The sequence below is a fragment of the Gastrolobium bilobum genome, unplaced genomic scaffold, assembly GCF_033153095.1.
Source record: "Gastrolobium bilobum isolate Gb01-03AN ecotype WA unplaced genomic scaffold, APGP_CSIRO_Gbil_v1 utg918, whole genome shotgun sequence".
In the NCBI taxonomy this organism is placed as follows: Eukaryota; Viridiplantae; Streptophyta; class Magnoliopsida; order Fabales; family Fabaceae; genus Gastrolobium; species Gastrolobium bilobum.
Window position 1 is genome coordinate 27,383 of NW_026898111.1, and position 27,580 is coordinate 54,962.

At 32.4% G+C, this 27,580-nt stretch overlaps 2 protein-coding genes, 1 non-coding gene and 1 pseudogene across 4 annotated transcripts; all 4 read right to left on the minus strand.

Moving 5' to 3' along the window:
• Window positions 1-7,407: 7,407 nt before the first annotated feature.
• LOC133312959 (asparagine synthetase [glutamine-hydrolyzing] 1-like) lies at window positions 7,408-9,558 on the minus strand (annotated as a pseudogene).
• A 5,148-nt stretch (window positions 9,559-14,706) lies between these two features.
• Window positions 14,707-21,488, minus strand: LOC133312936 (protein INVOLVED IN DE NOVO 2). 2 transcript variants are annotated; one of them, XM_061514223.1, is made up of 8 exons: window positions 21,406-21,488; window positions 19,401-20,336; window positions 18,840-19,021; window positions 17,998-18,087; window positions 17,612-17,899; window positions 16,844-17,053; window positions 15,245-15,483; window positions 14,707-14,963 (listed from the first exon to the last, which is right to left on the minus strand). In XM_061514223.1, exons 2-7 carry the CDS (start codon window positions 20,302-20,304, stop codon window positions 15,247-15,249), a joined length of 1,911 nt encoding a protein of 636 aa, XP_061370207.1. In that variant the 5' UTR covers window positions 20,305-20,336; window positions 21,406-21,488; the 3' UTR covers window positions 14,707-14,963; window positions 15,245-15,246. The 2 variants fall into 2 exon arrangements, with proteins under 2 accessions (XP_061370207.1, XP_061370208.1); XM_061514224.1 differs by having other exon boundaries at window positions 21,341-21,463.
• Window positions 21,489-22,843: 1,355 nt separating this feature from the next.
• TRNAK-UUU (transfer RNA lysine (anticodon UUU)) lies at window positions 22,844-22,915 on the minus strand. Its single transcript has one exon. It is a non-coding gene; the product is annotated as a tRNA-Lys (tRNA).
• A 1,490-nt stretch (window positions 22,916-24,405) lies between these two features.
• On the minus strand, window positions 24,406-26,396 carry LOC133312961 (uncharacterized). Its single transcript, XM_061514260.1, has 4 exons — window positions 26,333-26,396; window positions 25,557-25,786; window positions 25,267-25,365; window positions 24,406-25,092 (listed from the first exon to the last, which is right to left on the minus strand). Exons 1-4 carry the CDS (start codon window positions 26,394-26,396, stop codon window positions 24,406-24,408), a joined length of 1,080 nt encoding a protein of 359 aa, XP_061370244.1.
• Window positions 26,397-27,580: the final 1,184 nt, after the last annotated feature.

A 27,580-nucleotide genomic window follows, 5' to 3' on the forward strand; every position in this document is an offset into this window, starting at 1 on the left:
TACCTTTTTAATTAATTCCACTAGAAAGTGGGGGGAAGTGAGGATCGAACTTGTGACCTTATGGTCACTGAGGCTCTGATACCATGTAAAGAACCAATTCAACCCAAAAGCTTAAGTTGTTGGGTGAAGTTACATTAATGATTTTATATATCTCAACAGAAACATTGTGGTGATTAAAGGCTGGACGTAGGTCACAATGGTTGTGACGAGAACCCAAAAAAAAAGAAAAAGAGTTTGCACTTTCTCTAACCCTTATCTCATTTACATAAACATTCATAGCATATTTAGCTTCTAATTTGTTGTTCAAAGTTGCTATCTATTATATTTTGCTTATCCTAAATCATAATATCTCCAAATATTAATTTTACAAAAAAAAGAGGTATTTTGAGAAAATATTTTTAAAACTCAATTCACCCCTCTCGAGTTTTGAGGTCATTTGTCCAACAAGATTGTATTCACAAACCAGACTTCACTCTTAATCCACTATCTAAGTAGGGATTACAGAGTGTATCTCTCATTCTCACTCTCTCTTGATGTTAGAAAATGCAATTGCTGCTGTCAGGGAGGTCTAAACTCCGCAGTTTAAAATATTAACAAGTTGGCCACTATTCTTGGTTGTCATATCATTTTTTTTCCTATTAATTGCGGACGACACTTCAAATCAGCAAAAACCACATATCCTAAAGTGAAAGAATCAATATAAAGAATGGCTTGGATAAACACTAGGTGAAAGAATTACAGGTTCAGAAGGCGCAATAGTTCTAATTTAGAGTACGGGGACCATCAAAATATTCATTGCATTCCTGAAAAGGTACACCAAATATAAATAATAGAATGAACCAAACTTGAATAAGAAAGAGTGACATGCAATGAAGCAGCTAGATTTCAGGTGATCTATATGTTTGACAAAGACATACCTTTTCTCTCCCTTCAATTGTGATAACTTTGGATGGAGACCAATCTGGGTCCTTCAGATATTCTTTCCACAATGAACACAGTTTTGAAGCTCTCTTTTTAGCTTCCACCTCATTATATATCTTTTCTTCATGGCTTGGAGGAATGGATTTGTTAACCAATTGATAGCAAACAGAAGCGAAAATTGAACACAGGAGAAGAAAAAAAAACAGCACGATAATCCTCCTTCAAGGGGAGGTACCTCCTTAACCAAATTGGTTACTGAAAACTTCTGATGCCATTCAGTATGAAAATAGGGGTCTTATACAACACACTCCAAAACAGAATTAAAAATAACTAAAACGTTGAGGCACACATGTAAAGTTTTCCCCCACTCTCTCGTAACAGACTGCAACCCCTTCTCCTAACAGAATAGCACCTCCCACTTTCCTTTCCTACCCTTTTACCTTTTTTGAGTTAATATTGCAATTGCTTTAAGGGATTTATGAATATTATGTTACATGATGAAGCTTACATCATGCTATACTCACAATGCAAGTGGGCCCCACAAGTTTTTTTCAAAAAACAAAAAATAAGAAAATGGTGGGGCCCACTTGCATTGTGAGTGTAACATGATATAAGCTTCATCATCAATCATGTAACATAATATTCATAAATCCCTTGCTTTAATTCACCAAATAGTTCCTCATCCATTTGAGTTTGGTCTTGCATCTTTTGGACCATCTAACTCGTGGGAAGACGAGGCTGATGAACTCGTCTGCTAAGTCTTCTCCTGGATCCATATCTGTCATCTCAGCTTGGGCTTCTTCATCACTTGGTTGGACCTGGTTCCCTTGTTTCATATCAGGATTTCTGTCAAGTTCCCCCATTCTCTTCACACCAATATGGGCACAAGGAAATATATCATTAATGCGGGCACGACGTGGTATATCTTTAACGCCCTACAAGAGAGAAAGACTATTACTAAATCTTGCAAGCAATATTGGTGAGTAAAAAGTTAAGGAAAGTTTGAAAAGTTGCAAGAAATTTTCAAAAGATAAGGTCCATGATAAATGTAACGTAACATATGAGCAGTGAATATCCCCACAATCATAGTTAGGTCTCTTTTGCATAATCAGATGGACCATTAAAAACATTTTGAGTAATGCCATTCAATTAGATGAAAAAGAAACAATGAGATTTTAGTTATACTCAAGTCACTTTGTACCTTGCTCTGAACCATAAAGGTTAACAACATAGAGTTGACCAAATACAAAAATGGAGAAAAAGAAGAGGAATGCACCACAAAAAAAATGTAAATTTACATGACCACGTGTGTGTTTTAATTCATGTAACACTTTAAACGGGCAAGTAAAATCACCATATGAACATTACCAAACAAATAGTTTAAATATGAAATAATCATAAAACTGGACCTCGTTGAGCAGATGCTCTTCTAAATTAATTTAAAGAATCAGTAAACTGAAAAGGAAAGACATGTCTGGAAAGAAAAAAAAAACACACTTACCCTAATCAATTCTTTTCTAGCTTCTTGCAACTCATCATTACTCTTACGCTCTTTAATGATTAAGGTTTGGTTCAAGGCATCCAAGTCGCAGAATTATTTTAGCACGGAGTTGTTCTTTTTGCTTCTGTATAAATAGATATTCAAATAGAATTAATACTGTGCTATTCTGATGCTGACAATGATACTTTTGCTCATAAACAAAGCTTAATCAAACACGTGTACTTCAAAACAACTTTCATTTATGGCATTGAGGAAAATTAATGTTGTACTCAAATCACGACATTTTAAATGGGAAAGAAAAAAAATCATCAAATACATGACTAACGTGATAGTCTTCCAATGACATCCAAATTATTCAAATAACAAAGAATCATGAAACCTTAGTAACCATATGGTCTTCCAGATCCATTCAAAGAATTATCACTCTAGTAACCAGAGATACACTACACCTTTAAAAAAATTTAAAAAATCACCTCAATAAACTTTCCAGGTTCCTTAAGGTCTTCATTCAAATCACGCTCTTTAATGATTAGTGGTTGGTTTAAATCTTCTTCCTGAAGCTCATCATTCAAATCACGCTGTTTAATGATTAGTGGTTCATTTAAATCTTCCAAGTCTTGGAGTAACCGTTCCTTTTCTCTTACATCCGTACGTAGAACTCCTACCACCTTCAGATATTTATCTTCAATGTTCTTCAAGACACACAATTTCCCTTTAAGTTGTTGATTCTCCAGTACTAGCTGTTCTTTGCTTTTCAGTTGTTTTTCAAGCTTAATGATTTCAGCATTGAGTTGTTCATTCTGGGCCTCTCTCCTCCAATTCCTTCGTGATCAGTCCATGCTCTTTCTTTATACATTCCATGCCATGACTCATATTTGAGTTCATGACCTTCATCAGTTGTAATTCTGAAAAGAATAAAGTGTAACTTGAACAGAACAAAACATAGGCAACAATTTAAAATAAACAGAAATAATATTCCAAGGGAAACACGAAGTGCATATGTAAGCCTATATGGGCAACTCCAATCTTGTTCAAGTCCTAATAATATTCAATATTTAATTGGATACAACTTTGGTGCTATACATACCCCATTCCCAGTTAAGTTTTTTCAAATGAAAGAATACATCACAAAAGAATAATTTAATGCTAATGATCTCCACTATCTCAGAATATGATATACCTTTCTGACATTCCTCATGCAGCATATTATCCTTTTTACCGTCTTCATAAAAGCATCAATCAGTTTACTCATACAAGCATCTTTCTCACTAAGTCTATGCTCCACATCAATAATCTTCTGTTTCTGCCTTTCAACTTCCTTCTGAAGGCTTACTGCAGCCTCCTCATAACTATGGTTCATCATCTGCATACAAATTAAAAGTGCCTGCATAAGAGGCTACTTATTTTTTTGCCATAAGAAAATGATCTAAAACCAAGTATTAAAATATCACTTCTTCAGCCAGTCATTAAATAAAAGAATATAACAAATAATAGCAAGTAGGAATACTAATCATTAACAACAACAACAAAAAAAGTAGGGAAATCACTGAAATCACTGTTCAGAGAAAGAACTAAAATACTGAAAGTCACGAACTTTAAGTAACATGCTACATTAAAATGAAGGGAAGGGCTGTGAACTAAAAAATGTTAGGAAAGTTGTGAACTTTGACTAAGATACAAATTTGGCTCCACTTCTGAGAGAAGACAGAAGATTCAATCAAACGTATACGACAAAGTTCACATTTTGATGCTGCCACTACGATTACATTCCCACAACCACACATGTCATTTTTTTTTTTATTTCTCATATCAAAAGAAGCTCAGAAACATGAAGTACAAAAAAATGATTAAAATGAACAGAAGCATGGAATATAGAAATCAAAATACAAATAAAAAAAGGGATTGGAGGAGAGGGGGGCATGCAAAAGCAATGCCGCAATACCTGAGACGATGAAAGCTTTGAGAGCTCAATCTTGCCTTAGACAATGAAAAATGAAAAATGAAAAAGCTTTCAGAGCAAGCAAGATAATGGGTCGACACATACTCATATTATATATATATATATATATATATATATATATATATATATATTCATTTTACGTTCTTAATTTTGTCCGTTAATCTTATTTAATTCAAGTGTCAAAGATCATATATGAAAAGGCAAGAGAATAGGTGTCCATGCACGGAAAACAACTTCTCCTTTAACTTCTCGTAGGAGAAGTGTCTCTTCATTTTTTTTCTTTTTTTTTAATAGATATGGCTCACAATTTTTTGGGTGAGTATAAAAAAAAAGTCTAAGAAGTTTAAACCGATATATGATTGACGCTTGGATAAAAAAAATAAACAATTTTCCTGTACTTTGGCTTTTATTAACAAACTAGTGAATTATCTGTGCGATGCTCGGGGGGAAAAGAACAAAATATTTGTCGTCCGATGTGGTTGGTTAATCGCACTGCAAACTTTAAGCTTACAAAAACCCGTGTTGTTATCTTGTTTTATATTTCAGGTGGAAAAAACTACAACATTGACTCAGAATTTTACAAATATCAATCATAAACAAAAATCTGCTATCCAGAGTGATCAATATTATGCAAATCAAATATAGTTATCTACTCGATGAGTTATGAAAAAAATAAATACGCCATAGTTGACTATGTTAAAATAAGGATGGCTAAAAAGAGAAAAATGCATACAACTTATTGCTAACTATAACAGTCACTAATAAAATCAAGGTAATAAACAGACTAAGCAAATATGGAATTAAAAGATCAGCTTGTACCTATAATAAGAAAACGCTATTATTTCAGTATCATTCTGTAGCAATCATTGGAGGGATGAGTTCAACACATACCAAACATGTGATTTTCTATGTTTATGCATTATCAGGAACATCCTACCATCATATTTATGCCTATGATACAAAATGTAAATGTTCATTAAATAAATTACGCTAATATGTTAACACCCAGAAGTAATAGTCTCAGCAAAAAAATGGGATTTTTTTTTTGTAACCCAAAAAACAATGTCTGAAAGGGATTTGAAAGCAAATTAATCAAATGGTCATGTATGTGTCATATTTTTTCCTTACACTGGAACAAATGTGTCTAAACAGCATCAAATCAATACACATGCTAAAAACTTGTAACAATATAAAGAATCCACAATGATAAATTTTTAAAAAATAACAACATACATTCGAATCCACCAAAGACTTAAAGAAAGAGGTGACAATAGCTTCGCTGCTTGAACCATGATATCTTGGCTCATTATATGACTCCAAATTATTTTTTTTCGTTGATCTTAAATAACATGGATTTTTCATTAAGAATGTTAAGTTTTCTTGAATAACCCGTGCGATGCACGGGAAAAAAAGAATAGTGAAACTTTAATTATAAAAAAAGAATAGTAAAATTTTAATTTAATTATAAAAATATGCTGGTGGGCCAGCCCTCCGGGCTGAGCCCAATTTATCACCTTTAACTATTAGCATGTAATAGGTTTTTATATTTATCCTAAAAAAAAAGCTCTGGTAGTTGCGTCTAGGTTTTTATATTTTATCACAGAGATGAACTTTCATTTATTACAATTAGATTTACAAATTAATAATAAATTTTTTTTTTGCAAGGATTTGTGTCGTTAGTATTTGAAATTTTATAAATTAGTATTTACAAAAATTGAAATCTGAATTAGGAATTTAATTATAAAAGAAGAATAGTGAAATTTTAATTTAATTATTAAAATTTGTTGGCAGGCGAGGCGGGCAGGCCCTCTGGGCCAAGCCGAGTTTGTAACATTTAACTATTAGCATTTTATGTAAATAATTATTTTTTTGAAAGGATTTATCTCATTAGTATTTTGAATTTTACAAATTTGTATTTACAAAAATGAAAATCAGATTTAGGAATTAATTATAAAAGAAGAATGATGAAATTTTAATTTAATTATAAAAAAGTGTTGGTGGGCCGGCCCTTCGGGCCGAGCCCAGTTTGCCATATCTAACTATCAGCATGCAATATATTTTTATATTTATCCACAAAAAAAGGTTCTTATTGTCACATTTAGGTTTTTATATTTTATCTCAGAGATGGACTTTCATTTATTACAATTATATTTAAAAAATAATAATAAATAATTATTTTTTGCAAGGATTTGTGTCGTTTGTATTTGAAATTTTACAAATTTGTATTTACAAAAATCAAAATAAGATTTAGGAATTTAATTATAAAAGAAGAAGGATGAAATTTTAATTTAATTATAAAAATGTCACTACAAAAAATGAGGTGATTTGTGGAGGTCATATTTTCATATTGTGGAGGTCTTTGACCCCCACAAAAGACATTTGACATTTGTGGCATTCACCCAAACCCCCAGTTCTGCCTTCGCCACAACATAGTTTGTGGGGGTTTTTTGTGCAGTGCCACAATTTGTTGGAGTATTTTCTGGAGGTTCGAGACCCCCACAAATGTTGCACTTTCTGGAGGTTCAAGACCCCAACAAATGTTGTATCATTTCTGGAGGTTTACTAACCTCCACAATATGTTGAACTTTCTGTCACTCATAAACCCCCACTATTTATCACATTTTGTAACAACTTTAGACTGCCAGTATCTAAGAGTTGAAAGGTTTATATATCATAACTTGAAAATTGGGTTACATCACTTGATTTGTTAACCGATTTATTATTTACCTATTTGATCTCTTAATATTTCTTTGAAAACAATTACTAAATACTAATTATCCAAAAGTAACACTGTAGCACACTAATCATAACTCATATTAAAAAAATTGGCAATACTTCATATTTCAAGAAATTGACATATTAAAGAAAAGTGGAGGCAGCCATTGAAGTTATTCTAACAGTACACTAAACAAGAGAAATACATAATTAAAGAAATTGACATTATTGACCAATTCAAAAAAAAATCTCAACTATTTTTCCTGCATTTATATGAAAAATATCTAAATCAATTATTATAATTCTCTGTCAAATAAACAAATCAGAACAAACATTCAAATGGAACAACACATCAAGTGTCAAAAATAGTCAAATCTTAGAATCCTCCTAAAATGCTGCTCTCAGTCCCTACTCACGACTTATTTACAAATTACTGGAAAAAGATTTTGTAGATTCCAGACCAACATCCTAGGCCATTTTGGATACCACTCCTGCACCAACTGTTATGCCTCCCAAAGGGCATTGAAACGGAGAAGAGAAATGTTGTCATAGTCATGATGATCAACCTGCAAATTGCAAGTTTTAGAAAATCATATATGAATTAAAAAAAAGATGGACAAGTAAAACACAACACAACGCACCATTATGTGACTATAGACTATAATTCAATAAAAATAAAATGCCAAGTATGACTATCGACAAAAGGTTGGATTCAGTACATGTTTTGCTGCGTGGGCTTTAAGGCCATTAATCCAACTATAGATAACTCCATCACTGAATTGTTCTCTCTGCCTAAATAAAATGTGCTGCATGAGAATCAAATGTTCCGATGTCAGTTTGACCGATTAATTTTGCAAAGAACTATAGACATTTTAGCAAATATCAGAGTACCTTTGGCAGATAAGGATGCTCTTCACCATCAAAGCCCTTCCTCAGAACCCATTTCTCTATTCGTCCTTCTTCTCGTTTTATCTGAAAATATCAAATAGTAAACCAGCTTAATAAAATTCTCTTAAGTGATGAAGCAACCAAGTCACATTCTTTACTCATACCATTTTATACTTAGGACCAATATTCATTGCAACATTGATAAACTCCTTGTTCAAAAATGGTACTCGAGCTTCTAGACCCCAACCAACATTGACTTATCGGCTCGCAAGCAATCATACTGGTGGAGTGCTTTGATCTGTATGTAAAAAACATAACTATTAGCCCTTGTACTTTAACCCCTTATATTGTACTGGTGATAATCAAGACAATTATATGACCTTGCGACATGTTTCTTTGTGAAACTCTTCCTTGTTGGGTGCCTTGTGGAAATAAAGATACCCGCCAAAGATCTCATCAGATCCTTCTCCAGACATTACCCATTTGACATAAAGTGATTTAATCTTCCGAGACATAAGAAACATAGGTGTGCTTGCTCTAATTGTAGTCACATCATATGTTTGAACATGGTAGATAACGTCCTCAATGGAATCTATGTCATCCAGGACACACCCCATATAAATGATTTACTGATTATGACTTTAACAAATTGAAGGACCCCAAATTGTGAGCTGAAAAGCACTATTTAACGTAGATACCCCATATAAATTCCCAATTTAAACTCACCCCTTGACGCAGCCACAGACAACACCGACCCAAAAGTCTGTGGGTCAGGCTCCAAACCTTGTACCCTCATTGTCTTGAGAAGCAGCAAAACTTCACATAAATCCCCAATCTAGGCGTAGGCTGATATCAAGGAATTCCATGAAACCAGGTCCCTATGGTCCATGTAATCAAACAATTTCCTAGAATCCTCAATGTTTCCACATTTCCCATATACATTTAGCATTGAATTTGACAAATTTGTATCAGACATAAACCCATACAAAATTGCACAACCATGCAAACACTGCACATGAGCAACCTCTGAAACTCCAAACAGCAAGCTCAACATGGTAACGCTACTGGGTTGAATTCCCTGGCGACGCATTTCATCAAACAAAAAAAAGGCCCCAAGAAAGTGACCCATACGAGAATAGCACCCAATAATGTTAGTCCAAGGTACAACGTTCCTCTCGGGAATAAAGTCAAACACTTTGCAAGCAAATATTCTCACATATAAGCAAATATTAACAAAATAATATTCATCACTCACGCCTCCATCGCCTCAGATCTTCATCATCTCCGTGCGGATCCTCGTTACCGAATCGATCTTCATCATCGCCTCGGATCCATCGCCTCCATGACCGCGTTCATCATTATCGTGTTCAGCTTCCCAAAACGTTTCTTCCCAACTTCAACTGAACCGAAAAAAATAAAAATGTCAAGTAGCAAAGATGAAAATGAAAGCGTATAGATGAAAATCTCATCATCCTTGATAAAAAGGATGAAGAAAATACCCTACTGCAGACACCACAATTCTAACATGGAAATACGCTTGGGAGAGATAGAATGAGAAGAAAGAAGACGTTGGGGAGGTACTGCTGGGTTTGATGAAAAACAAATATAATTTTTAAAGTATGTATATCAAGTCGTAGCGGTCATCAAATAATATTGACAAAATAATTAAAATATTTTAAAAAAAATTATATAAATTTTGGGGGTCAAAACCCCCCACTAATTATATAAATTAACAAAAAAATTAATGCAAAGTGGCGTTCTTAAAAGCTGCCAAAATTTATATATTTTTTGGGGGTTTTATTAACCTCCACTAAATAACCTCCACTAATCACATAATTTTTTGTAGTGTGTTGGTGAAAACTATGAGTCAAGTTGGGTTGGAGTAGGGACTCCAAGCCCACTTGATCCATGCGCCCTTTGGGTGCATTAGTGGTGAAAGAGTTTTCTTCAATAATGGGCCCAAATATGATGATAGGCCAAAAAAGCCTTGGGGCATGAATCCTAGTAAGTCAAAGAGTTGACTTCACCAAAATAAGGTTTGGGCAAATTTGAAATTTGAATTTATAAATTTGAAATTTAAAATTTGAATTTCGAATTACGAATTTGGATAAGATTGAATTTATATTTAAAGTTTAAATTTCAAATTTCCAATTGGAATTTGAAATTTGAATTTTAAATTCTATGAGGTTAGGTTGTTGAGAATAATTTAAAATTATTTAAAGGAATAATCCAACAGAGATTGGATGAAGATTCTCTCAACTACTCTTTTATTTGAATTCAGAATTTAAATGAATACCGTTGCAACAAAATTTCTGAGGAAAGGAAAGGTATTAAAGGGGCGCATAATTAAAGGGAGTGAATCAAGGAACGTCCCTCTCATCATTCAATATGTGCGCCTAATTAAAGGTGGCTGATGAGGGGCGCCTAATCAAGGGAGAGAATCAAGGAAAGTCTATCTCATCACTTTAACTTGTCCGCCTAATCATAGGAGGGGCTTATTTGGTTGATCAGTTTTTTATAAAAACCTGATGCATCATCTCTCCTATGAGTGTGTAGAATTCGAAAAAGAAAAAGCTCTAACATTTCCTTCTATCTCTCTTGTTGCACGATCACCTAACCTCAAGACACCATTATAGTCTTGAGAAAAATAATCCAAACACTTGGTAGCCTTTTCCTTGCATGTGCCTAGCCAGCCACCGAGGATAAGGAGGGATCAAGGAGAAAGAGTTCTCATTTGCAAGAAGGAGATAATCGTGTGGATCACCATTGGAGGGCGTCATCTTTTTGTGCCTACAAATGTGAAAGACTAAATGTGAATAATGATCCACACGCTTTTCTCCTTCTTTCAAACGAGAACTCTTTCTCCTTATCCTCGGTGGCTGGCTAGGCGCATGCAAGGAAGAGGCTACCAAGTGTTTGGATTATTTTTCTCAAGACTATAATGGTGTCTTGAGGTTAGGTGATCGTGCAACGAGAGAGAGAATGAAAGGTTGGAGCTTTTTCTTTTTCGAATTCTACACACTCATAGGAGAGATGATGCATCAGGTTTTTATAAAAAACTGATCAACCAAATAAGCCCCTCCTATGATTAGGCGGACAAGTTAAAGTGATGAGATAGACTTTCCTTGATTCTCTCCATCTCATTATGCGCCCCACATCAGCTCCCTTTAATTAGGCGCACACATTAAAAGGATGAGAGAGACTTTCCTTGATTCTCTCCCTTGATTAGGCGCCCCTCATCAGCCACCTTTAATTAGGCGCACATATTGAATGATGAGAGGGACGTTCCTTGATTCACTCCCTTTAATAATGCGCCCCTTTAATACCTTTCCTTTCCTCAAAAACTTTGTTGCAACGGTATTCATTTAAATTCCAAATTCAAATGAGAAAGTAGTTAAGAGAATCTTCATCCAATCTCTGTTGGATTATTCTTTTAAATAATTTTAAATTATTCTCAACAACCTAACCTCATAGAATTTAAAATTCAAGTTCAAATTTCAAATTCCAATTTGAAATTTAAACTTTAAATATAAATTCAATCTTATCCAAGTTCGTAATTCGATTTCGAAATTCAAATTTCAAATTTCAAAATTCAAATTTCAAAATTCAAATTTCAAATTTGCCCAAACCTTATTTTGGTCAAGTCAACTCTTTGACTTACTAGGATTCATGCCCCAAGGCTTCTTTGGCCTATCATCATATTTGGGCCTATCATTGCCACTACTTTCTGAACCTAAATTTCATTGATGATGTTGATTTTGTGGTAGATTGTTTGCTTTCACTATTATAAAGCCTTGATCTTTTAATTTTCCACCATTATGCATTTTTCGCGTTTTCCTCATTGATAACCCTGAAACATAAGCATATAAAATGAGAAAAAATTATAAAAAGAATATCCCTGAAATCTTTGTTCAACATTTTGAGAAGATTGATTATTTGCCAAGAAAGTTTGTACTTGATCTACATACCGCTCCCACAAAGTACACTCAGGCTTGTGATATTCCAAATCCTTTTGTCGGCTTTGCTCTACAACAGAGCTGCAAAAAAAAAAAAATACATGGTCATCTAATAGAAGAACAACTTGACAATAGCATGGATTCTTCCACCCTACAAAACTCATACATACAATAGTTAAAAAAAAGCATATCACAATATTGTGTTATGGAAAAAAATACTTGTAGAAGAAAAAAAGATTGAGAAGAATGTCATACCTTCCTCCGAGGAAGTAAAGAAATACATATTCTAGTGATTCCGAATCATCCCGTCAGCTTTACTCTACAATAGTGCTACAAAAAAAATGAAAAATCTTATATGTTCATCTAATAGAAGAACAACTTGATAAGATGAAGAAGATAAATAGAGAGGGAAGAGAAGAAACATATGCACAAAAGCTTATTACCAAATGAAAAGACCCAGTAACACATATCCTATTTATACACAAAATAATTTCGTTTTTTAATAATTAAGCCCAATAGTGGGATATTAATGGGGTTAACAATTACCTATGCAGAAAGTAGTAAGATATTAATGATGACCTCTTTTTCCACCTTTAAGTTTAAATTTTGAATTTGAATACTTTTCCACCTACCAATGCAAAAAGTAATGAGATATTAATACTTTTCTACCTACCCTTGCAGAAAGTAGTGGATCATTAATACATGTGTCTTCCACTATATTTTTTGAATTATTCTTCCCACTCATTTCAAATTTCAATTTCGAATTTTGAATTGAGAACATCATTAATACAGCTGTCTGTCACCAAGTATTTTATAATGATTTAAAAGAAACTCTCCTTCCTTTGTAGAATTTTTTTATTTATGAAATAAAAAACATTTCCAAAAGAAGTAACTTTTCAAACTATCTCCAGTGTGAACACAAAGCTGAGAATTAAGGAGGAAGTGACACGTCAGCAAAGTTTCCAAAGTTTGGTTCTCCTTTCTATATATTAAGATAAGATTGACACTTGAATTAAAAAATATTCTTTTTTTTATCGTATATACGTCATAAAAAATATTCCATTTTAACTAATCCATCACGTCTAATTGGTGATGATATATGTCTACCATAAATATTTCACTCCGCTTGACACAAGATAAGGCGAGTTTCAAAAAAAGAGAGATATATATATATATATATATATATATATATATATATATATATATATATTAAAGAAAAACTAATTTTTTTAATTCAATACTTTATTGTTAATTAGATTAATGTTTGATATGTATGTTTACTGTGAAATCATAAGAAGGAACTTGGACTATTTATTCGATCATTAAAATTTATTTATTTTCATGGCTCAAAAAGGGAAAATGTTAATGTTCTGCGGATATATTGGTAATAATTAGAGGATCCTTATAAGTTACATTCAAATAATAAGTTTTTTTTTTTGTAAAGGCAAAATCCACTTTAGTGAACTCTATGTTTCGAAAGGTTAGTATTCGTCTATCGGCTGCGGGATACCTTGAAGAAATTCAAAAAATAATAAGGTTTTCTTAAGCAATCAACTAAAATAAAATATATAAAATGTATGAGAAAAAATAGGTAAAATGTTTGGATATTTTTTTTTTTAAGCTAGAAATTACTTTTAAGTTAGAGCTAAAAAAAAAGAGCTTAAAAAAAGAAAAAACTAAAAGCTATTTGATGATTACATAAAAAATTTAACTTAAAAGCACACATTTCAAGAAAAATATCTCTCTATCTTTATAGCTATTCATTTCAAAAAAAAAAAAATTACACAATTTAAGAAAAAATGATAAGAAGCTAAAAATAAGGGTGTGTTTGGTACAAGAGAAATTTTTTTGTGTCCGGGAATTATGATATCCAGTAATATACAAAGAAATTCAATTTACCGGGAATGATATAAAAAAGTTGCTTGGTAGACGTAAATATTACTGGGAATATTTAATAATTTTACTGAGTATATGTTTGGTTGTGAGTAAAATATTACTGGTAATATATGTTGATTTTACAAAACTAACCTTAACTTTTCATTGACACCAGACCTACTAATTTGATGTGTGTTGGGAGTATTATTGTCTCAAAAATATGTTATTTGTTTTCCCCTCCCTCAGTAATCATGAAAACCGCCTAATTTTTGGTAATCCAAACAGTAATTTTTCTTTGTAAAATGCTTTACCGATAAAGCTTGGATACCCAGGAATTGATTTTTGATACTTCTACCAAACATAGGAATCGATGTTTTCCAAAGAAAGTTTACCGGTAATCCTTGTGATACCCTTATACCAAACACCACCTAAGAGGATTCAAAGAGGCACTCCCTATAAACAAGAATGATAACTTGATTTATTAATCTTCATTTATTAATCTCCTTTGCCAACATTCATGGCATGTGCATTGAATATAGGGGAGGGGGTATTTGGTACATGGATTATTTTTTGATTCTTGAAAACTGATATTGGAAATTTTATTTACCACATTTGGTAGAAGATTTCAAAATCAATACTTCCAAAGCTTAAAACTATTACGTGACAACTCAAATAGTTCTTATATTTATCGCGTTTCATCACGCAATAACATTTTAGACTTAAAATATGTGTTCAACGTATGTGTTGGTCTCTCTTATGTTGAAATTACACTTAATTTAATAACATAAAGGTAAGTAGAATCAAAACTATTGACCACCAAACCATGAAAGCGAAACGGTTGATTTTTATATCTAACAACCGTGTTAGTTGGATCATGACATGAAGACAGTAAAAAACATTTATACCAAAATGTTAATTACTCAAAGAGAAATGTTAAAAATCAAAGCTAAATAATATAGTTATACAAGTTGTAACATCAATGTCTTCTCTCACGCCCACAGAAGCCAAATGTCAAGTGAAATTAAATAACATAACATCATTAGAAATTTCCATACACAACCATTAGGTTTGCAGCTCTCCAAATATGGATGCATGCTACCTGGCTGCGATGCATAATTTCCCTCTCCGAATGTAATAATGTTTATTCCTGTAACGAGCATCAACCTTTAAGCAATACAATCCATAGTAATTATATGATAAGAGATTGAAATAGTAACAGTAATCATAAAAGGAAAATAGGACGGAGGAACCTTCTGAATTCTATAAATCAACAAGTAATTACATGTGAAAAGAAGTAACCTAGATGGTAAGTAACTAAGCCAACCACATATTAATTAGCCTTTAAGATATTTTTCTTTCTAGGTTCTAACTACACAGTTTAAAAGAAAAATGCAGTAACCTAAATACATTATATAGTTATATACAAACCTTCACATTATTCCTCTCTTGCGTTTATGTACTTTCCATTGTTTCAACAGAAATTGTACTCCTTCTTGCAAAGTTGCTCTCCTTCCCTGTCCATAGTTCCATAATTCTGAGGTTATGTACCGCCCACTAGGATTATATTCATTTATCTCTGTTAAAGCTTCCACTACTGCACTATATGCCCTTTCACCCAGGTCATTTTTCAGCCCATTCAGCTTTTCATCGTCATCTTTAATAATTTCCTGAAATGAAAAATGCATGAAGTGAGATAACAAAGTAAGCGTTCAAAGTTTCACCAAATAAATTAGAAAAATAATGCAATATGAATGTAGATTAGAATAAATCTGAAAATCTTGAATAGATGAAATTGCTATCTTGGAAAGATAGTCCTAAAGCAGTAGAGGAAGAATAAAGTTAGGGGTGTTCCTGATGAAAACAATCATCAATGAACCAAGGCAGTGACCCAAGCACATCAAGACAGATATCCAACTTGGCTTTCCTAAATATAGGCAACATTGATCTTAGTCAAGGAAGATTCCAAATTAGTTGATGAAAGGGACCATTAATTTTAATGTGGCATCCTGATTTTTCAAGTATTTCAGGATTTGCTAGGAATTGGAATCAGGTATGAGAATTACTGTATTCACAAACCAGACTTCCCTCTTCAGAACTGAGATTAATCTGACATCACTATCTAAGGAGGGATTATAGAGTGTATCTCTCATTCTCACTCTCTGATGCTGGAACACAAATAAAAATATAAGGTAAAAGCAAATGCAACAAGTTCTCAGCTCTCTTGATTGTAGGTTCTAAACATAATATCCTGCACTTCCTCCTTCTTATACGCTCATTTCCAACAAACGAATTCCCTCCTTCTCCCACTACTCATTGTCAGCTCAATAATTGGTTATGCTCTAGACTATCAGTATGAATATTTCCCTTATTTCACACTGTGTCCTCCTTACATATGTATGCTGATCCTCTACTTCCCATCCCCTTCCTTGTACAATACAATTTAGCAGTAAGGATCTATCAGGATACAAGTAAATTTTCCCAACTCCCATTCGATAAATGCACCAACATCATTTTCAAATTTGAACGCAGCACATCTACAACTTTTGAAAAATATTTTATTTTATACTGTTCAAGCCTTCCAGGTTTACAATTCACAAGGACAAAACGCAATTGCTGCTATCAGGGAGGTTCAAACTCCAAAGTTCAAAATACTAACAGGTTGGCCACTATTCTTGGTTGTCAGATCATTCTTTTTCCTGTTAATTGCCGATGACACTTCAAATCAGCAAAAACCTTCATTCCAATAAACATTAGATCCTAAAGTGAAAGAATCAATATAAACAATGCCTTGGATAACACTAGGTGAAAGAATTACAGGTTCAGAAGGCCAAATAGTTCTAGTCTAGAGTACAGGGACCATCAAAACATTCAGTAACTTCCTGAAAAGGTACGCCAAATATAAATAACAGAATGAGCCAAATATAAATAACAGAATGAGCCAAATTTGATTAAGAAACAGAGACATGCAACGAAGCAGCTAGATTTCAGGATAATTTCAGGAGATCTATATGTTTAGCAAAGACACACCTTTTCTTTCCCTTCAATTATGATAACTTTGAATGGATGCCAATCTGGGTCCTTCAGATACTCTTCCCACAATGAACACAGTTCTGAAGCTCTCTCTTCAGCTTCCTCCTCATTATATCTTTTCTTCATAGCTTCATGGAATGGTCTGGTGTCAAGTTCTCCCATTCTCTTCACACCAATATGGGCACGATTTGTTATCTCTTTAATACCCTGTAAGAGAGAAAGACTATTACCAAATCTTGCCCGCAATGTTGGACAGTAAAAAGTTGAAGAAAGCTTTAAAATGCAAGAAATTTTCAGAACATAAGGTCTATGATAAAAGTAACATAACATATGAGCAGTGAATATCCACACAATCATAATTCGTCTCTTCTGCATAAACAGATGGACCATAAAAAACATTTTGAGTAATAAAATTCAATTAGATGAAATAGAAACAATAAGATTTTAATTATACTCAAGTTACTTGGCTACCTTGCTCTGAACCATAAAAATTAACAACATAGAGTAGACCAAATAGAAAAAAGAAGAAAAAGAAAAGGAACACACTACAAAAAAAAAATGTAAATTTATAAGAGTACGTGTGCTTCAATTCATATAAAACTTCAAACGGGCAAGTAAAATCATCATAAAAACATTACATGTGAAACAGTCTAAATGTGAAATAACCATAAAACTAGACCTCGTTGAACAGATGCTCTTCCAAATAAATTTAAAGAATCAGTAACCTGGTAAGGGAAGATATATATGGAAAAAAAAAAAACTTACATTAATCAATTCTTTTCGAGCTTCCTGCAGCTCATCATTGCTCTTACGCTCTTTAATGATAAGTGTTTGGTTCAATGCATCTAAGTCTTGAAGTGACTGTTCCTTTTCTCTTAAACCCTTATGCAATGCATCTACCTTCTTCAGAATTTCTGCATCTTCACCATCTTCTATGTGTTTCAACACATTTAATGATCCTTTTAGTTGCTGAATCTCCAATTCCAGCTTTTGTTTCATATCCAGTTGTTTTTCAAGCTGAATGATTTTAGCATGGAGTTGTTCTTTTTGCTTCTGCACAAATAGATACAAATAGTATTAATACGATGCTATTTTGATGCTGACAAGGATCCTTTTGGTCAATAACAAAACTTAAAGACGGTAACACAAACCTTTTGATCTCCAGCCAGTTTCAAAACATTTTCATCAGCTTTCTGTTGCTCTATAGCAGCCATCTGAAGAGAGCTGTTTTTCATTGCATTCTGCAAAGACAATGAATGCAAGCAGTGTTGAACAAAGCCTTATACAAGATTCTAGAGAACATTATTAGTTTAAATGATTTCAAAGACACAGGAAGAACAGATTATGTCAAAATTTTGGTTTTTATAGTCCTTTGGCAAGATCCTTAATGGGAGTATAAAGAGTAAAGGAAAATTTCATCTCATCAAATGTATGGCATATGACAACTCAATGGAGTTTATAATTTTAATTATTATTCAACAGTTATTGCTAAATATTGGTGCCATTGTTCAAAAGCCTCTCTTGTGACACGCCAAAGGGACAAGACCACTGCCTTGATCAAAATCGCAGACAGACAAACACGAACTCACAGATTATGAGCTGCCATTGAGCATTGAATCGTCAAATAATTTTTCTTTGAAGTAAATACACTAGCAATCCAGACACTAACTAGTTTTGGATTCATAGCCTTCATAACTACTCAAACAGAAACCCGAATCGTCATATACCCAGTATTCGATAATTAATTATCCATATAAAGTCAAATTAAAATAGTTTTCAACCAATCATTTCATGATCATCAAACCCAACCGGAAAAATGATTAACCTTGGTTGCTAACTCCTTCCTGAAAGCACTGAAACATCTATATATCAACCATCTGAGTAAATATTAATCAACCTTAAACAATAATTTTATTCTTTTAATCTTAAAATCACAGGAATCCCAATCATAGCATGACAGAGCAGATGCTACAAAATAAGAAAAATACTATACCTCATCAATGTCTTCTGCCAACTTTTTTCTTTCACTTTCATTATGTGCTTCACGTTTTTCCAATTCAACTTTTCGCAACTCAAGCTCACTTTTCTGAGATTCCAGTTGCGACTTAAGCTTTTCATGATCATTAAAAATCCTCTGGAAGTGATCCCTTGCACTTGACTGTATTTTCTTTATCTCTGAATACAAGGAATTATAGCATAAAACATTGTTGTTACAACATATCAGCATCATTCAAAACTAATAATCAATTGAAAAAAATGTAAAAAATAATTTGAGCACAATATTCTTAAGAAAAAAAAAAAAAAAAAAATAATAATAATAATAATAATAATAATAATAAAAAAACAAATATCTTCTAAAATTCAGATTCAACCCTGTGTTCCAGAAACTGACACTCGGGCAATTGTATGTGCAACCAAAGTACCTGTTGCACCAATACTTGGCCTTCTACAACTACACAAATTAATCAGAAACATGAAACACCAACAGCCACAACGGACACGAGTCCTAATCCAAATTAGCAAAAAGCATCTTGGGCAAAATAAAAATAGATACCTTCATTATAAGCTTGAACAAGGTCATCTTTTTCCTCCATAGCAATGTCGATTTTATTTGCAGTCTCAGTGCATCTTACTTCCATCTCTTTTAAGTGCTCACTCTTGACCTGAATAATGTTAGTTAAATTGGACACGAGTTTATCCTGCCTTCTAGCTTCTTCTTCCATAAGTTCAGGTATGGTTTTGACATCCCCCATCTTTCGCAGATTGTCCCCTATGATATTGTTCATTTTGTAGTCATCTGCTCGGGCAACCCATGCATAAAGACCAGACTTCTGCTCAGAACTAGCAAACCAATCTTTTTTCCCATGATGATCTAATTCATATGCTCTTTCAAATGCCAATGCATTATCCAAGCCTGGCCAGTTTTTATTGAATTCCACAAGAGCAGTTCCAGAGTGACCCCGGAAATTCCACAGAGGATTGACTCGAACTGGATTAAAACCCTTGCTTCTGTATTCATCCCTCAGCTTGGAACCACTCTCCCCAACAAAGCGTCCATCCTCTGCCCGTCTTGTGGTAATATTAACTACAATTCCTATCCAAGGCCACACAAACTGCTCATCACAATTAACAGGAGGATCACTTTCATCTGCAGGTTTTGATGGAACATCTACCATCATAAGATCCTTTTCCAAATATTTCACTAAAGCCAAATGATTAGCCTTTTCTCTTGCCTTTCTCTTTTGTGAACTACTCTGACCCACCCCAGAAGCATGTTGAAGGATTTCCTTCAACAAATAATCCCGTTTTCTCTTTTTAGGGCAGTATGGACAAGTGAAAGTCTCATCCGAGGTTTTCACATTCTGACTTCCATTTTTTAGTTCTTCGTAACATTTATCTTCATATTCACTTATTTCAGATTCACTTATATCAGTATCCTCATCAGATCCGTGAGCCATTACAGTTCCTCCTACGCTTATTATAATATTACCTGAAAGACAAATGTAGTGTTAGTACTGACTGTTGTTCTGTTCCTTTGCAGATTAATTCTATTAAATATCATATTCAGAGCATGGGAAAAACACTAAACTCGAACAGAAATTTTATTCAAATCACTTTATTGAAATGGATCCTCCATTACTTAAAACATTTGAAATTAGAACGTTCCTTCAAATGTGTAAATGGAACTAAATACTGTGTAACAGATTAAGCATGAACAAACAGCCTGGAACCAATGTTCAGAAATAAATAAACAAATATACTGTAATCAAAACCACAAAAAGTATATTAACCAAAACCGTTCATATTAATAACTTGCAGTAATTTGCCCGCGGTTAACATGGGGTATATAATCAGCAGCAATAGAAAATTGAAGCACGCAGACATTCCCAAATCTTTAGTCATGCATTCAGTAATCAACAAATGACCGATTAATCCTTGTAAAGAAATTCAAAACAACTTATCATTATCAGCATTCCCTAATTCTTATTCCAACACAATGTCCCACAAGTTCAAAACAGTTTATAATCAAATCTTACTAAAAGCTTTTGGCAGAGAAAAAAAAAAAAAACGTTTACTAAAAATTAATCAAAAACAAACATGCACTGATAGCACATGCATGAAGCCACACTTCAAACCTAAAAAATCAATTCAACTCAATCAAGTTCACTCAGAAAACATAGGCATCCAAAAATCAAACCCAAATATAAGTCAAAACTGAAAAGTATCTACAGCAACCCAGAAAGCCTGTATCAATCAAACACTCAAGAATCTTCTCCTTTTTCCCTTCTTTTCCCTAAATATTATGAAATTATTGCTACAGTATCCGACAGGGAAAAAAAAAAAAAAAAAACAGAAAATGACCACGCATTTCAGTGATTGATACCAAGTGCATGCATGAGAAGAATCCAAGTTTAGAGGAAGAATTCTTAGTGATAAAAGGGAAATGCAGAGAAAAATTTGACGAATTGGGTGAAAATTCAGAGAAATTTTGACCTTGGAAAAATTGGAAGGTCACTGAAAGTGGATCTGTTGTAGGATAGTGTGACCTAACTATGTACCTGAGAGGAATCACGAGAACACGATGATCGTGTTCTGATTTGGGGGGTTTGACCCTCGAATCTTAACCAAAGTTCAGCTCCTCCTACAACAACAACAACAACAACAACAACTCACTCTTTACTAGGCTTTAGTTACTCATAGGTCATTGTCATGCTGAAAAAAACTGTCCTTTTTCTTTTATTAATTTTAGGAAAAAGTGACGTGTATTCCTTAACACCCAAAATTTCTAAAATGCCCTTATTATATAAAAAGAAAAAATATTTATCTTTTAAGATGACACAACTTATGTCGTATCACCTTCACAAAGAGATAGACTTACATCTTTATTTTATTTTTTATCCTCTCTCTTCCCCTCTATTTATCTCTTTTTCTCACCTAAAATAATATAATTTTACGTCCTTTAAAATCACATACATTTTTTCTATGTAAAATATAATAAATATCCTTTCATCGCATGAAGTGCTATAAAAACATATTATGATAACGCTACAGCTATAAAAAAACATAACTCATCCTTTAAAGGAAGGGTAAAATCTTTCTTTATAATTTCACATGTAATCCATTAATTAGGGAGGGTATGATGTTCAACTTTTTTTTTTTATACAATAATGATACTGAAGTTCCAACTTATCATCTCATATAAATTATTTTTTTTCGATAAACTTACTTTATACAAGTTACTTAAATTCCTTGTGACTATACCAATCTTAATAAGAGACTGTTAGTTTATATATATATATATATATATATATATATATATATATATATATATATATATATATATATATATATAAAATGATCTTTTGATATTAGTATGTAATTAAAAAGTTTAATCTCTAATCTTAATTATTGATTTTTGAGATTCTAACGATTATAATTTATTAAGACACACTTATTAATTGTAAATTATAACCGTTAGATTGACATAAATTAACAGTCAAGATTTGATATTAAATATTTCAGTTTAACATCCGTGTCAAATGATATTTTCCTACATGTTTTTTACCTAAAATAATTTGTTTCCCTATTACTAGAGAAATACTGGATTTATATGTGTATATATAATATTTTTTATATTTTATTTATTTATTTAAAGTAATTTTAATATTTTATTTATTTATTTAAAGTAATTTTAATATTTTATACTATAAAGATATCTTTATATCGAAAAATTAAGCTGTATATGTTATAATCACATGAGATAAATTTAGAATTTAGAAACACATAAGAATTTAGAATTTAGAAACACATAGGATAAAAGTGAAATTTTCAGAAAATTTTAATAAGGTCAAATACAAAATTTAAACGTCAGAGTTTGAACTTCGAAGCTAACAGCACGCTCGCCGATAGTGTGAGGTTGTGGAGATTAGGTGGAATTTTCTGATTGGACCGCGACACGTAGAGCATAGGAACAAACCCAAATTGAAATGACAAAAACGCCGTCTGTGGGGATCGAACCCACGGCCACGTGGTTAAAAGCCACGCGCTCTACCACTGAGCTAAGACGGCTTTGTTGAAATTATGCCGAGTGAAATAATTCTTAATCCTAAATACAAGTTACCTTTTTTGGTAAACAAACTATTATCATTATTATTCTCTAGCCTGTGCCACTTTAAAAAATAATAATAATATGTACAAAAATAAAAATAATAATAATAAAATCATTTTGCAAGTCACAAGGCACGGGATACTTGCAAGGTCCATGTATCATACGCACTCTTGAACTCAAATATTTTCTTTTTATAAATCACATGTATCTTTGAGGAATGTAATCTTATTCGAATGGTGAATATTCACATTATAATATGATTAATTTTATTAAAGAAATTGTTTTGCATTCACAAAAATTTAAATCAAAATCTTACTTGAATGAAATCAAATATGTATTAGTTGAACTAACTTATTTTGATGAACCCAAATACTAGTTACTTTTCATATGCAACTTGTATATACGAGCATATTGTCTTTGTCACGGAACCAAAAAGAAACGTGTTTCTCCTATATAAACACATACTGACATACCTTCAGGTTTAGAAAAATGAATGTTTCATTAATAGACCACTATGCTGACATTATGAAACACGGTCTATTAAGGAACAAATTTTCGGTACAAGTAGGTACAACTTTACCAAAAAAAGAAAAAAAAATATGAATATCAAAGAAAATAATTATAAAAATAAAAATATAATAAATGTGTTACCTTTTTTTTCATTAAAGGATGTATCAGTATCAGTGGGCAGTGGTGGAGCCAAACTAAAAATTTAAGTGGTGTCAAAAAATTTCGACAAATTAAATTATCAAAATATTTATTGTAATTACGCAAATTAATCAGGAAAAAAATTTACTATGAATTCTAACATAGTTATCTAAATTATGTATTAAATAATGTCACATAACATTGAAAATTCAAATGAACAATTATCAATGATTATATATCAAAACAAACATATAAAAAGGCACTAACCTTTTCGATAAGCATTTCAAACATAAGAATTTCACTTTCCTCCCACAGCATAATAAGTAATGAACCAAGTATTGTCCTAAGGATATAAAAACACATAAATATAATACATATATGCATAATAATATTTAATAAATAATTTAAAATATAATAAAAAAATGCATACCTAAAATTGTAAACGACGCTCTTTTAAATTGACGAAATCTTCAAGGATAGAATCTGTAGTAAAAGTTTCAGCAATCTCTCTTTCAAAATACACAATCAAATTATTTGCAAGAAAGTCATCCTCCATGTTGTTTCGAAGCCTTGTTTTCACAATTTTCATTGTTGAGAATGCACGTTCACCACTTGCTGTTGAAAATGGTAGTGTTAAAATAAGACGAATTAGCCTATCAACCAAATGATAGGAATTTGACTTTCCTGTCTTAGCTAATCCTTGACACAACTCATAAATTGAAGATACATTTTGAAGTATTGGATGTTTTGGGATGTCCTTGTGGAAATGCTTCAATTGACAATTCAAATTAATTATCTCATGCTAGGAAAAATCAAGAGGATAGTATTTCTCTGCAACACTACAAATATCATCAACATTAAATGATTTGTAACCATCCTTCGGATCTAACGAAGAGCTAAGTGATAAAAGTTCCATCGATTGCTCATTAAACCTTATATCTAACTCTTGTAATTGAAAGTCAATGGCTAAATTAAAGATATCAAAATGATAATGATGCTCAATAGTTATTTGATCAAGTTGTCGACGACCACGACCTTCAATATATTGAGCATTAAAATCTGGAACATCTATTTCATGAAACTTGGAAAAATTAACAACACTTTGAAGTATTTTTTTCCAACCATCATCTCGTAATTCTTGAATAAGCTCCTTTGTACTTGAAACTAATTGTATAGCATTCAAAACATCTTGAGATTTTTGTTGTAATGCTTGACAAAGAATCTCAGTGATGCTCATTATCTCTTTCATCAAAAATAAATTAAAGATAAACTCAAAGGAAGTGATCATCTTATAAGCTGCAGTAGCTTCTCCTCTTTGAGAGTAATTTGTTCCTTCACTACGAATTATTTCAAGTACTGAACATGATTCATTATACCTTCGTTGAAGACTGCATATGGAATAAAAATGAGAACCCCATCTAGTATCACTAGCCCTCTTTAATGTACCTACTTGGTTAGAACCTGTACCAGTTTCAAGTTCACCAATAGCCTGCAAATGTTCAAATTCATAAATTTGGGCAGCTTAGAATTGATCATGACGCTTAAAAGAAGCAGTGATAATATTAATGATGAAATTCAAATTCTGAAAGAATTGATAAATAGAAGAAACTTCCTTTGCGGCAGCAATCAAGGCTAATTGCAATCAATGAGCAAAACAATGCACATAATAAGCACAAGGACATTCCTTAAGAAATAATTCCTGCAATTTGTTCCATTCACCACGCATGTTACTAGCACCATCATATCCTTGGCCACAGATATTCTGGATATCAAGGCAATGATGTGAGAGTATTTCACTAATAGCATTTTTAAGTGTCATAGATGATGTATCTTGAACATGATAAAGATAAAAAAAAAATCTCTCTTTTATGAAACCATCTTTGTCAACAAATCTCAAGACAAGAGCCATTTGTTCCCTTTTGGATTCATCACGTGCTTCATTCACAATAATACAAAACTTAGAGACCCAATATCTTTGTGAATCTGTTTTCGCACTTTGTTTGCTAGAACATATAAAATCTCCTTTTGTATTTGAGGTGAGGTATACTTGGATGTCAATGGAGCATTCTGTAGAACAACATCTAAAACATTTTCATTGTAAGATGCCAAAAGTTTGATCATTTCAATAAAATTACCACTATTTCTTGAATTAATAGTCTCATCATGCCCTCTAAAAGCACATCCTTGAAAAGAAAGCCAACAAGCAACATCAATTGAAGTCTTAACACGCAACCTATTTTTCAATTTGTTGGGAGCTTTGAGCATGCATAACTTTGTCAATATGACAAGGCTGATTCATTAAGGCTGCACATGAGATGAGTGCATTATTATGTTGTGAACAAGGATCATCTCCCATGTGACTTAGAAAAGCACAATACTTTCCACAATGAACTTTATGCCAACTATTAAAACCCTTGATTGTGAATGCATCCCAACCATGTCGCCCACCGACTTTTGTAGTGAAAAGATAACATGGTAAACAAAATGAAGCATCTATATAAGGTGAATACTCAAGCCACGAAGAAAATTATTTGAACCAAGAAGCTTGAAAACGTCGAGGATGCTTCTCCTTTGAAAATGGATAGGAGCATTGAGGTTGATATGGCCCAGCTATTAAATAAGCTCTTCGTATGTCATCGTCTTCATTAGCTGAATATTCCCAAATTGGCTTACGTTTGCCTGGATCACGTTCAAAAAATTTACTTTTGACTGTAATAATGTCACAGTACGTTCAATTCTACGACACTTGGAAGGAGGTTGCTCATGAGAAGCTGCATCACTTTTAGAAATCATGTTCGTAGGTTCATCACTTGATTTACTTTCAGATACTACTTTCTTTTTAAAGAATACATATATACTTTTCTGTTTATCCTTGCCCATACTTTAGAAGTCCCCAAGTTTCAGAATAACAAGATAAGAACTGCAATGAGAAAAAAAAAGACCATTCTCTAGTGACAAATAAAAACTAGTGTAGCAAATAAAAAAATAAAAAATAGAATATTGTATACTAAATAAAAAAAAGCCTTGCTATAAATTAAGATATCAAGGAAGACATCAACTTTACAATTGAGATATTAACTATAAATTAAAGCATATAGGCAGCATTTAGAGTCAAAGGGATTCTCTTTCATTATACTTTTCTATTTACAAAATATATTTTTGTTTGATTCTTCCATCTTTTCATTTCGTAACACCTACTGCATTATTGTAATCTTCATAGTTCATATAAAAAAATAATGGACAACCTCTTATAACTTTCAAATATGATTTTGGTTAATTAAATATGTACAAATTTCAATTGGTTATCTCAAAATTAGTATTAATCCCCCTCTTTTTTTATGCTGGAATATTATTCCTTCATTGGAGGGTTAAAAAAGTAAATAAGTAAATAAATAAATGACTGAGATAGGATTTCAAGGGATTGTTATAATATCTTTATACATTTGGTATAGTATTTATTATATTGCCCGATAATTTTTTTTAGAATAAATACTTAGAAAACTTATTAAATATAAGTTACTACCAAAAAAATTTATGACGATTTACCTAGGTACCAAACCCAATTAGTGTCTAGGATTTTAACCTTAATATATACATGACTTGGTTATATATACTTATATTCATGAAAAAAAGAGAGGAAAATAAATGGTGTAAGGAAATGTGAAATTCAGTGTTCGTATAAAGATTAAAGTTACCTTTGATGCAATAATCAGTGAGACACTATACGTCTATACCGAATTATGATTTTTTTTTTCTTTTTTCTGTTTAGGAATCTTTCTTCCTTATGTTCTCCATTGATTCTTATTTAACTTTTGTGTTTTTCCCTGTGCTGGATCAGTGTGAACAACCTGACAAATGCGGGCATGAGTTATTTAATATTAAAATTTTAGACTCTAAATATATAAATAAATAAAGAAAATTCAAGCTATACTTGACCCGTTAAGGGCACGAGAGAGCTTGGTATGATGTATAAGGTA

Excerpts from the sequence above, each read along its gene's own strand:
- LOC133312936 (XM_061514223.1), bottom strand. The coding sequence starts at position 20,304 with ATGGCTCACGGATCTGATGAGGATACTGATATAAGTGAATCTGAAATA. Across the intron at positions 19,022-19,400 it reads TGTTCAAGCTTATAATGAAG|AGATAAAGAAAATACAGTCA; the intron begins GTATCTATTTTT and ends CCTTGTATTCAG. Across the intron at positions 15,484-16,843 it reads TAATTGAAGGGAAAGAAAAG|GAAATTATTAAAGATGACGA; the intron begins GTGTGTCTTTGC and ends TTTTCATTTCAG.
- LOC133312961 (XM_061514260.1), bottom strand. The coding sequence starts at position 26,396 with ATGATTTCTAAAAGTGATGCAGCTTCTCATGAGCAACCTCCTTCCAAG. Across the intron at positions 25,787-26,332 it reads CAAGTGTCGTAGAATTGAAC|GATGTGCTTTTAGAGGGCAT; the intron begins GTACTGTGACAT and ends TTTCTTTTCAAG. Across the intron at positions 25,093-25,266 it reads AATGTCCTTGTGCTTATTAT|GCTATTGGTGAACTTGAAAC; the intron begins GTGCATTGTTTT and ends GAACATTTGCAG.